General features: G+C 43.3%; 2 protein-coding genes across 5 annotated transcripts in view; one reads left to right on the top strand and one right to left on the bottom strand.

Annotated features, from left to right (window-relative positions):
- Nucleotides 1–11,177, bottom strand: part of C14H18orf25 (chromosome 14 C18orf25 homolog) — an 82,092-nt gene extending 70,915 nt beyond the window's left edge. For 2 of the 4 annotated variants that reach the window (XM_027575820.2, XM_027575822.2), the window contains exon 1: nucleotides 10,440–10,722. The gene's annotated coding sequence lies outside the window, so the exon portion shown is untranslated. Of the gene's footprint in view, nucleotides 1–10,439; nucleotides 10,723–11,051 lie in introns of those variants that run through there. The other 2 variants (XM_027575821.2, XM_027575823.2) reach the window with 2 other exon arrangements.
- LOC113912541 (28S ribosomal protein S33, mitochondrial-like) lies at nucleotides 631–1,019 on the top strand. The gene has a single exon (XM_035723906.1). The coding sequence runs from the start codon at nucleotides 666–668 to the stop codon at nucleotides 984–986; it is 321 nt and encodes a 106-aa protein (XP_035579799.1). The 5' UTR covers nucleotides 631–665; the 3' UTR covers nucleotides 987–1,019.
- Nucleotides 11,178–12,458: the final 1,281 nt, after the last annotated feature.

Genomic DNA, 12,458 nt, shown 5'->3' with positions numbered 1-12,458 from the left:
TCTCAAATAAATAAAAATAAAATGGTTAAAAAAAAAGTTAAAACTATGCCATATAAAGGAGGGAAGGAGTTATTAAGGGAAGTGCTGTCCAAATAGCCTCACAGCAGTCTAAGCAAATATTTTAGTTATTTTTTTAATTGGTTTAGCTTTGAAATCCAAATATTATTAGCTGGCTTACAGTTTAAATATTCAGTTATATGTGTTTGTTCAGGTGTTTGTTTTTGGGTTTTTTTAAGGACTTTTTATTTTGGGGGCACCTGGGTGGCTCAGTGGGTTAAGCATCCAACTCTTGATTTCGGCTCAGGTCACGACCTCAGGGTTGTAAGATCAAGACCCACATGGGGCTCCACGCTGGACAAGGAGCCTGCTTAAGGTTCTCTCTCCCCCTCTCCCTCTGCCCATTCCCCCCTAAAAAAAAAAAAAAAAAAGAGGCTGTTCCATTAAAAAAAAAATTATTTTTAAGTAATTGCTATACCCAACATGGGGCTCTAAACTTATAACCCTGAGATCAAGTCACATGCTCTACTGACAGAGCCAGCCAGGCACCCCTCAACTATGCATTTATTACTGAATCTATGATTCAAAAATGATGCATTCTTGCGGGAGAGGAGTGCACGGGAGAGGAAGGTCGTGAGTAGGGACTCTTGCTCCTTGCTGCTCAAGAAATGTCTTCACTTTCAGAATATGCCTTGCACATGACTCGTCTGAGTGCCCGGCTGTTCGGTGAAGTGGCCAGGCCTACTGATTCCAAATCCATGAAAGTGGTGAAACTGTTCAGTGAGCAGCCTCTGGCCAAGAGGAAGGAGACTTATGACGGGTATCCAAATCACAACACTTATTTTGCGCTCATGGGGACTGTATGTTTTCTTGGCCTCTATAGAGACGAGCACCAGGACTTCAGGGATGAGCAGTTGCGTCTAAAGAAGCTTCGTGGCAAGGGGAAACCAAAGAAAGGAGAAGGGAAAAGAGCAGCAAAAAAGAAATAGTGTTGGTCCATCAGGAGAACAAAGTTCTTTCTCAGCAACTGACAGCAGAAGAAGGTGTATTTATCTTTCCACATATTCAAAGAATGTAAGCTTCCAAAATTGAAGATTATTTGGAGGAACACAATCATTTCTGTGTTGAAGTCCAATCCAGTTGAATTGTGACTGGTTTCCTGGACACAGTCTAATTCTGCAAAGTTATTTTGGCCTTGGTTTTATACTCTGATGTTTACCTCTTTCTCTAAAGAAATGAATGCATAGGTGATTGAAGAAAAAAAAATGATGCACTCTCCTAGCACTAAAAATCAAAGCAACTGGACTGCTTCTACGCTGTTGTAAAAACACTTCTTATATGAATGGAACTTAAAAAAAGAAAAATCATGAGACCACCACCAACAATGCAGCTTAACTCTAAGAGAATAGAAATTTCTGCCTCCAAGACAGTTAAGATATAAAATAGATTATAGCCTGCATATTCTACTGACTCACTTTAAGCAGTAGTAACTTTCCTAGTAATTGGGACCAAGATTTAAAAAAAAGCAAAATCCATGACAATCAATTATGGGTCTTTAAAACCACTCTCTAAGTTCTTTGCCAAACTTAGCCTACCCTACACCTAAAAACTTAAAAAAAAAAAAAAAAAGCCCACGTTAAGGTGTTTTGAAGTTTTGCATGGTTTTACTTTTTAAAATATAAACATGAACAGAAGACAGAGACCAAGAGACACATTGCAACCCAAGAAAATAAAACTAGAATGGCTTTCAAACAGTTCTGTATGCCTACTTCCTGCTGATGTAGGCAACTGTCAAAGATTATAAAGTGACTCTACAGTGTCAGACAAGCTGGGTATCAGAACAGATAGTATGACAATCTAATGGTGGGAGAGAATGACAATATAAATAATCATCCAAAAAATTAGCACCTACTAATTATTACCTGATTTTTCTGACTGTGGCACATAACACATACACTGCTATGAGAGTGATTTTTAAAGCAAACACACACACACACACACACCGAGAAAATTTAAGCCCAAGAAATTAAGAGTTAACCTTAAACACGGGGGAGGAGGGAAACAGCACATTATGAAGAAAGCAATAAAAAGAAACCAGTTACTTGTGCAAATGTTTTTACTCACCCCCCTCAGCCCCATTATACTGCAATCTCCTTTGAAAACAGGGATTATGTTAATCATCTTCAGTTCATTCACAGTTCCTAATATATAATGCTTTTTCCCTAATACATAATATTTAATAAATATTTGTTAAACTGATGAACTGAATCATTTTTAAAAATCACCAAGACCACTAAAGAAACCCCTTCTTTGCTTAACAGCACTATCAACTTGTATATAAAAACGTATTCCATTACACAGAGTCAACATGATTTCTGACAGTGTAACTCTCCTTTATCTTTCCACATAAAAACGGAAGACAAAAACAGACACCACTGCTAATAGCCTAGTAAATCTGTTTCCTTAGTTAGAATACTGTATATAAATGTTGTGAACTTATGCATAAAGATGCAAAAATCAGACACTATGAAACTAATAGGCAACATAACACAAATAAGGTAAAAGCAGCATTATCTTACTAAAGGTCACAAAAAGCCCCCCTCCCCAGATGTTCAGTTCTAGGAAGAGAGTCCATTATGTCTATAACAGTGATGTTGCCAAATCTTTTGAAATAGAAAAATTAACCTTTTTTCTAATTTTTATATATACACACTTCATTTTTTTTATTTTTTTTTAAGATTTCATTTATTTTTGAGAGAGAGAGCACGAGAGCACAAGTGGGAGAGGGGGCAGAGGGAGAAGCAGACTCCCGCTGAGCAAGGAGCCCCATGCAGGGACTCGATCCCAGGACCCTGGAGTCATGACCTGAGCCAACGGCAGAAGCTTAACTCAGCCACCCAGGTGCCCACTAACCTACTTTAATGACAACAGTACTCTTATCTTAGTAAGCACCAATATCTCAAAACAAATTTTGCTCCCAAAGGACTTCTTTTGATTATTTGTTGGATTTGGGGTGAGTTTTTCCCCTGAGAAGGTGTAGGTAGCATGGATAATATGAACAGTGCAGAAACCAAAGATCAGGCCTGAAATAAACCCCCTATAATATTACAATGTAGCGGAAATAGCCCTCTTCTCCACAGCAACTCATCTGTCCCCTTAGCTCTCAAAAGGGAGAGGTTGAAAAGGCTATAAACAAGGTTCAGTATAAAAGCCTCAGAACTGGGAATGATGAAAGGCATTCAGAGTGAGGAATTAGGAGTAATTAAGTAATGCAGCTCAGCAATGAGTATCAACAGCTGCTAACACCACAGAGAACCAAATGTTATGTGCCTCCTGATGCAATTACTCAACATCATCGATAAGGTATATTTTTGCCCCTTCAAAGAAAAAGGAGAGAAACAATATACATTACAAGGGTGCCTGGGTGGCTCACTTGGTTAAGTGCCTTGGGCTTGGGTCATGATCTCAGGATCGTGCCTCACATCAGGCTCCCTGCTCAGTGAGGAGCCTGCTTCTCCCTCTCCCACTCCTGCTCCCCCCGCTTTCAAATAAATAAAATCTTAAAAAAAAAAAAAAATATACATTATAGAAACTGAATCTGATCAAGCCTCTAAACCTAATACCAAATAACAAGAGACCGAGGGGACAGAGGAACATGTTTAAAACCACCATAGGAATGTAACTGACAAATTCAAATGGGGAAAACTGTTTCTTCAACAATTTGCCGGGGGGGGGGGGGGGGGGGGGGGGGGGGGGGGGGGGGGGGGGGGGGGGGGGGGGGGGGGACCTTTAGATTACCAAACAATACACAGACCTTTTTTGATTCAGTGAGAATAAGTATAAAAATACATTTATGAGACAATGGAGCAATCTGAACACTAAATATCATATGACAGTAAGGAATTATTGCTAAATATTTTCAGTGTGATAATAGTTACTTGGGTTTTTTCCTTCATGAGTGAAGTTGACTAAGAAACTGCAGTGCTAAAAGATTGGAGTACAGAAAAGGAACACTAAAAATTAACGCAGCTGAATGGATTTGGCCCACCCAGACTGAAATATAAATTGAGATTGCAACCACGGGAAGAGAGTGGCTTTGCTTGCTTGCCAGCCAACCTCTTCTCCACTGATACAAGCTCTATAAATAGACCAAGAGTGATAATGACTGCTCAAATCACTTCATGTTGCAGATACTACCACTACTGACATGTATCTGGCCCAGCCTCAGACTGTGAATAAACTAGCATCAAGAGCCAAGGAAATACCAAAAGGAAAGAATGCACTATGGCTGATGTAAGACCCTCTAAGTACTCAAAAGCACCATCAGTATAAATCAAGGATACTTTAAAACACAGGTTCTAGATTTCCTCCAAGATCTCTGCTCTGGCCATTTCTATCTCCCTCAGAATATAGTACACATAAAGATGGGATAAAGATGGGTCACCACATGCTAGGACCTGAGGTCCCCAAGATAAATGATGCCAAAAACCTAACATAGCAATTATATGATGGACTGTAGTGTAATAAAGTAATGGGAAACCCTTGATGATAAAGCACTGATGTAAGAATAAACTATGCTTCTATGCTAGGTTAAAACTAGGGCAGACAGGATACCACTTAAAATCTTAACCACATGAGGTTTTTGTTCTTAATACAGACAGGAAAACAGTCCTGTTTTCCCAGAGTTTTAGTCCACACCCAACTTCCCTATCCCCAACAATACCTTTCTCTAATTATAAGGCACCTAGCAAAATGCTGACTCAGAACATCATAAAAGTTTTTTTTTTTTTTTTAAACCAGACAACTCAGTATAAAATAACTTCTGGACACTTTGGTCAGTATCTTGTTTCCCTAATGTTTACCACGCTAATGAAAACTTAAAACTCTACATTACCTAAGCACAAGCCTAGTTTATCCACAGTCTTAGGAATGACTGCTATAAGTTTTAAAAGATTTAATTTTCTTGCTCTCCGAACAATCAAAATTAATTTACTAATACACGGACTTGAATTCCAGGCAGAGGAGAAAGTATTTTATAAATGAACTGGCAATACAAAAAAGAAAATTCAAGTCTCCAATCATTTTCTTTCACATTTAGAGACCTATTTAAGAAAAATGTCATGGGAGGGGCGGGCAAGGAGGAAGAAAAATGTCATTCTCCAATACCTTATTTGAAATGATTTTAGGGGCGCCTGGGTGGCTCAGTCATTAAGCTTCTGCCTTTGGCTCAGGTCATGAGCCCCGCATCAGGCTCCCTGCTCAGCAGGAGGCCTGCTTCTCCCTCTCCCACTTCCCTTGCTTGTGTTCCCTCTCTAACTGTGTCTCTCTCTGTCAAATAAATAAATAAAATCTTAAAAAAATAAAATAAAATGATTTTATAAAGGAAAAGACAACTCCATACTACACTTTTCCATACCGTACTTTTTTCTGGTATAGCCTACTTTTCTTCACATTTTAGGGCACGAAAGAAGCTTACAGGACATCTGGCTCACTAGATTTGAGTACCTTATGCAGAAATTGTTTCTTTTCTCTTTCTACCCATCCCTACCTGGCACCTAAGTACTCAGTAAATGGGCTTCTGATTTAACCAGGTATAAGCACCCCCACATACAAATAAGTCAGTTCTGTGGTAGGTTTCTACTTTTAATTAATCTTAACTAGAAAATAACCATCCAGGTAGTTTTAAAATTGAATCAAGTCAAATTAATAAATTAGAATTTATACCATCTATCTCTTGGCTATTAAGTGACAGAATCAGAGGTCCCTGTTTTAAATAAAGACATGAAAGAGAACAGAAACAAAACTTAAAATGAACACTATAAAGCCACAAATCCTAAACAAGACAATCGTCAAATCTGAGTATGCTGGTTATTTTGTGTTATTTTTAAACCATGTTTACTATTATCATCTACTACTAATATGTTATGAAAAATATGTATAATATATACAACACACATTTCCTCCCTTAGCCCAGAAATATAGAAGGAATATAAAATACTTCTTAGTTTCACCCTGCTCCTTCCTTTTACAAGGATCTGTAGGCTGAGTGTGAAAACTGAACATCAATCCCACTTGTGCTGAGAGGCTGCCCACACAATCAGAAAACACTATTTCCCCTATCTACCATGAGCCCTGAAAGAGTAAGGAATGTAGGTACAATTAAAGATAAACCTTAAAAGGATTTAGAAAAGTTTCATGACAACAATCAAATTTAAATTTAAGACTGGAATTTAAAAACTAAAGAAAAATAACTACCAATCTGACAAGTAAGAATCAACCCAAAATAAAAAATGAAAATCAGTGGGGCACCTGGGTGGCTCAGTCAAATGAGTGTCTAACTCTTGATTTCGGCTCAGGTCATGATCTCAGGGTCCTGGGATTGAGCCCAGCGTCACTGTCATGCCCCACAGTGAGCCTGCTTAAGATTCTCTCTCCCCCTTCTCCCTCTGCCCCTCTCCATTCGCTCACTCGCTTGCTCTCTCTAAAATAATAATAAAATTGAACCAGTAACAGTTCTACTCACTGAACATAAGGATGAAGAAAATCTTTCAAAAGGAATGAATGCCTATCACCTCCTTCATATTCCACCTTAGCTTTTTTCCCCTGAAAGAAAATAACACTTTAGCAGAGTAAGGTACCTTCACAACCTACCCCTCTGTAAACTCAAGGCACTGGCCACACTTAACCAGTCAAGATCGACACTCATGACCTTGGGTAAGCTGTTACCTAGCCTGGAAGGCCCACCTGGAACTCATCTCAAAGTCAGATTTAAATGTTTAAGTTCTTTTAGCATCAGGACCTTGTCAGTCCTTCTCACCAGTGTATCTCTAGCAACTAGAGCACTAGTGGCACACAGTAGGCAACCAGTAAGTTAGTGTTGTGAGAAGAGGTTCTACCTAAATGTGTTGTCCTCTGTTTTCTCAAAGTTTTCAATAGCTCTTCCCCAATTACTAATATATCTATTTCATTTTCACTACAGCTATCCAAGAAAATTTATTTGGGCCCAGATTCTTTCCTAAAATAATACAGAATCCCATAATTGGTATGGTTCAAAAGAAAACACATTAATAGCACATTTTGAGGGGCACCTGACTGGCTCAATCCATAGGGCATGTGACTCGATCTCAGGATCGTGTTTGAGCCCCATGTTGGGTGTAACATTTACTTAAAAATAAAAATTTTAGGGGCTCCTGGGTGGCTCAGTTGGTTGAGCGACTGCCTTTGGCTCAGGCCATGATCCTGGAGTCCTGGGATTGAGTCCCACACAGGGCTCCCTGCTTAGCAGGGAGTCTGCTTCTCCCTCTGACCCTCCCCCCTCTCATTCTCTCTCTCTCAAATAAATAAACAAAATCTTAAAAAAAAAAATAAAAAAATAAAATTTTAAAAGTAGCACTATTTTGGGACACCTGGGTGGCTCAGTCGGTTAAGTATCTACTTCGGCTCAGGTCATGATCCCAGAGTCCAGATCCTAGGATCCAGCCATCAGGCTCCCTGCTCAGCAGGGAGTCTGCTTCTCCCTCTGCCCCTCCCCCTGCTCATGCTCACTGGCTCTCAAATAAATAAAATCTTTAAAAAAAAAAAAGTACCACATTTTTAATCTTTTACAGGTTTTCTCAAGTACTGTCAATCATAAGCACGTAAGCATGAATATACATTTGTTTTCACATCTCTAATCACATGCAGGAAAATTAGGGAAGTCTAAGATGATTTGCCAAAATTACAAACATAGGGTTTAGGTCTCTACTATACACCTGTTCCAAACTTTAAAAAGAAAGAAAGAACAAAAACAAAACCATTCTAGGGGCGCCTGGGTGGCTCAGTCGTTAAGCGTCTGCCTTCGGCTCAGGTCATGATCCCAGGGTCCTGGGATCGAGCCCCACATCGGGCTCCCTGCTCCGCGGGGAAGCCTGCTTCTCCCTCCCCCACTCTCCCTGCTCGTGTTCCCTCTCTTGCTGTGTCTCTGTCAAATAAATAAAATCTTTAAAAAAAAAAATTAAAATAAATAAAATAAATAAAAAAACATTCTAATTCCACATACATCAAGTTTACTCACGCAGACGTCAGAACAAAACCGAAAGATTTAGGATCCCAGCAAAACAACTCCTTGAATACTAAATTTCCAAGTTACACAAGCTTGGAGAAGTTACTAGTCATACAGTAGACTGTATGGTACTTAAGGTACCAATGTCACTTATAAAATAAAATCTTTGAAGGACATATACTGAGCACTCAGTTCCAAGAGAACTGCATTAAATTAAAATCTAAGAGGAATTTATCTTTAATATCAGATCTTGGGTTAATCACGAAGAGTATAAGACAAAGAGCATTAGAACACTTTCATAAATGCATTTACTAATAATATAAACTAAATCAGTAACGTAACAACTACACTGTGAACGTAATATGAAGCTAGCACTGGGGAAAGCTTCCAGCTCCACTTCTTTTTCACAAAAAGAGGTCAGAAAAAAATATTTTCATTAAGAAATCATTTAGCTGATACTTTAGATATAATTACCTGGAAATTTCTCTCTGCCTTTCATATTGTATACACTTATACTGAAGTTTACATCTACAAAATGTTAATGTTATGAAAAATAAGTATAGTTTGAAGTTTTAAGAGTACAGTGGTACTGAAAAGCACTCTGATTTAAAAATGGCTAAAAATAGGGGTGCCTGGGTGGCTCAGCCAGTTAAGGGCTGCTCAGGTCATGATCCCAGGGTCCTGGGATCGAGCCCCATGTCAGCTCCCTGCTCCCTGCTCGGTGGAGAGCCTGCTTCTCCGTCTCCCTCTGCCTGCTGCTCTGCCTACTTCTGTTCTGTCAAATAAATAAATAAAATCTCTAAAAAATAAATAAATAAATAACAAAAAATAAAAATGGCTAAAATATTTTTATTTCTCAATGGAACTGCATGAAATTTCACTAAGATTCTTTTTAAAGCATGATAGGTCATTGCAGTAAATTCCATCTTAGTTTCCTGAACTAAAATTTAACTCAATTTTTTATTTACTGAGCACCTACTGTGCATAAAGCACTCAACTAAGCATCCTATTGGCCAGATTAGACACACAAAATATTACACTTCCCACTAACAAATGGTTAGCGTTGTGACTCCTCAGGACATCAGGAAATAACTATCAATTGTAGGCCTCTAAAAATGCTTGTTAAACCAAAAGGCAATGCTCTTAATGGAGGAATCCAGATTGTCTAGATCAGCAAAACTACATTAGAAAGTTAATAGCCTCCATCCTTAAAATATCCCAGGAGAAGAAAGGGAGTGATTCAAACTGTTAGCATGTGCCCAACAACACTACACAATAATAGCCTAAGCAAAACTGCCAGATGTATTTGTAATTAAGAGGTCCAACCTTGACAAAGCATCATCAGTGAGATTTTCATCCTACTGGGTGGATGGATTCAGAAAGCAAAAGCTCAGTCAAGAAATGAAAAGCACATTAAGCATAAACTGCTCGGGCGGTTCGATCTGGAAGAACAAGTAGAGAGAGAGGTTCATTCGTTCAACCTGCGAGCCTCTATTCTGCGACAGCAGAGAGGAGGACTTAAAAGAGAGAATGAACGACCTGCGGTTTCTCGTGGGGGCTGCGGCCCCAACCATAAACTGAGGTCGGTGCTATAAGAAATAAATTACAAAGCATAAAGTGCTACTGGGGAGAAGTGAAAAACCCCCGGGAAGAGTCAAAGAAGACAACGATCTTTAACTTCGGGCCCGTCAGTTTACATCTTCGCCGATTTTCTACATAAAGTTGACAAACTCTCCAGAAGAGGTCAATTTTGGAGGCTGACACATGCCTCCCATCGACCGGCTGCGTCTGCTGACCGAAGGTAGGGGAAGCGCCGAGAGGCTAGCGGCGCCAGCCGAAGGAAGCCTTTTCTCCCTCCTCTTAGGCCACGGCGCTGGGGAGGCCGCCTGGGCTCCTGGGAGCAGGGACAGGTGTCGGCGCTAGATCCCGGCTCGCGGAGCTGGCAGAGTTGGCAGGGCTACCGCCGCCTCTTCTCCCGCGGGCCGGGGCGCCGGAAAGTTGCGTGAAGACAACTCCAGGGCCGAAAAGCCGCTCCCCCGCGCGGCCCGTGGGCAGCGGCAACACCAGCCTCCTCGCAGCCCCCCGGGAGAGGGACCCGCGACCCCGGGAAGGGGAGAGGAAGCTCCGCCCGCCAGCTCGGCCGGGTTGGGAGGACCCGAGGGTCACCAGCGGGCGGACGAACAAGGCGTCCAGCGATTCCGCTCCTGCCGGGAGCCCCCACCCGGGCCGTGCGTCCCGCCAAGTCCGGGCGCCAACACTCTGCGCCCGCCGGCCGGGCCCGTCACGACCCCGGAGCCCGGGCGCCGCAGAGCCCACACCCGCGGCCCGCACCCCTCCAACCCAACTCGACCCCTCCCCGGGACGCAGCCGGGCCCCAGCCCTGCGCACCTTCCCGACTCACCTGCGCTCCGCGGCAGCTCTGTACCTCCTCGCCTGCTCCGCGCGCCCCGTCGGGGCACGCACCGACCCCCCGACCGGGACTCCACGGGCCGCGGTGACTCGGGGCGCGACGGCCACCGCCGCCTTCTCCTCCTCAGCACAAGCCCCGGCGGCGAGCTGAGGGTCGCGGTCAAAGCCCGGCCGAGGCTAAAGCGAATCTCGCCACCTCCACAGCCTCCACCTCCAAGTCCCTTCACTCGTCCGCGCCGCCCGGAGAAAATGTCACCAGAGGCCGTTCCGCTCGGCGCCTCACTTCCGCCCGGAACCACAGAGCCCGCACGGGTCGGCTAGAGCGGCCGCTGCGGCGGCGGCCTCCCGGGACTGGAGCGGGAGGCCGAGGGAAAGCCAGAGAGCGCCATCTGGCGGAAGGGAATACGCGCTCCTCCCGCTGCAGAGTGCCTGGCGCGCAGGCACCAGCTTCCCCGGCTTCTTTCCCGCGCTCCATCCATCTGATCAGGCAGCTCCCTCCCAGAACTGTCCTTCCCAGAGAGTCGGAAACCAGTCAGTGCAAGCCAAGGACAATGCCCTAAGAGAAGGACAACACTCCCTTTTCCGTGCGCTTCTCGGTACTCACCCCTTCTGAAGCCTTCCCGAATGAAGCTCGTAGTGTCTGAATCCTTGAGTGACTCCAGCAGGGGGTCCGCTCTCTTCTCTCCCCACTTTTTCGCGGATGCCGACAGCTTGGCTCGAGGAGACTCGGCTGCGCTAGTCTCTTGCAGTGGCAACAACATCCCGTTCAAGTTTTTGGTCGGTTACGTTGCAGGCCTGACAGATAGACCGCCACCTGCTGGTGAGTCAGGGTCCGCCCCTCCGCGCGCTGCAAACGCCCCAAATTCCACCTCTGCAGAGTCACTCCTCTCATTTGCACTTCACCGTGGGCAGGGTGACGCACCCGGGTACTCTGAGTTTTCGAGGCCCTTCTTTTAGGTCTGTGATTGAAAGAAACGTGCTGTACGCGGGACCTGGAGGAAAGGTGAAGTGGGCGCCCGGCCACCTGGCCCGTACTGGACTCAGAGGTACGGAGAACAAAACGCAATTCGAGATCTAAGCAAGGGCCGGCGCTCCCAAAGTCAGGGTTTTGAGAAGTAAATGAATAAATAAGAGCGTGAGGAGAAAATGTAGAAGGTCTTCACTCTTTCAGGAGCCGTGCTGACACCTGGGGTGACACTACCCAAGAGGAGATTATGGAAATCACAGCGCTGGCCCCACATTTCCCTTAACATCAGTCTCTCCTTCAGATCTGGTGCTTCAGCTCCCCCAGTTCACTCATTTATGCTGACTGCCCACAAGCATGGGAGTTTTCCATCCATGATTAAACGAATACATTGATAAAAATAATTTTATATTAATAGCTAACTTTTTTTGAATGCTCACTGTGTGCCAGGCACTGTAGCATGTGTTTAAATGGATTCATTCATTTAATCTGCACAACAACCCTATGAGCTCAGTACCATTACCAGCCCCAGGTGACAAAAATGGAAACTGAGGCCTGGAATCGTTAAAGTGACCCACCCAGGGTCACACATCAGTAAGTGGCAGGACAAGACTCCGACACAAACAGTCCAACTCTAGGGCTTGCTCTCCCAACCTCTACCACCACCTACCTCTTTGAGACTCACTGAGAACATACTGCCTGCCCAATAAACGTTTTGTCTATGTATATTTCACTCACTTTTTCATCCCTTTGTTCACTTATTTCCCTGCTACCTTAGTCCTCAAGGAATTTGAGAAGTTGTGGGGTAGTGATAAGAGCCCAAGCTCTTTCAGAAGAAAAAAAGAAAATTTTACTACGAAAATCACACCTGTCAGTCTTGAAGTGAAAGAATAAATGTGGGCTAATACCTTCGATTTTAAAACTTCTCCTTGACAATCTTATCTCATCAAGGCTGTAGACATACTGAATTGTCTCCCAGAATCCCACGTGCAGCACAGCTGGTCTCCCCACAGCTGTGGGGTCTCCCCTAGGAGACCCCACAGCTCA

This window comes from Zalophus californianus, chromosome 14, assembly GCF_009762305.2.
Source record: "Zalophus californianus isolate mZalCal1 chromosome 14, mZalCal1.pri.v2, whole genome shotgun sequence".
In the NCBI taxonomy this organism is placed as follows: domain Eukaryota; kingdom Metazoa; phylum Chordata; class Mammalia; order Carnivora; family Otariidae; genus Zalophus; species Zalophus californianus.
The sequence above is the reverse complement of the archived record's forward strand: the minus strand, read 5'-3'. Positions and strand labels throughout refer to the sequence as shown.

Coding starts and splice junctions, on each gene's coding strand:
- LOC113912541 (XM_035723906.1), top strand. CDS start 666: ATGTCTTCACTTTCAGAATATGCCTTGCACATGACTCGTCTGAGTGCC.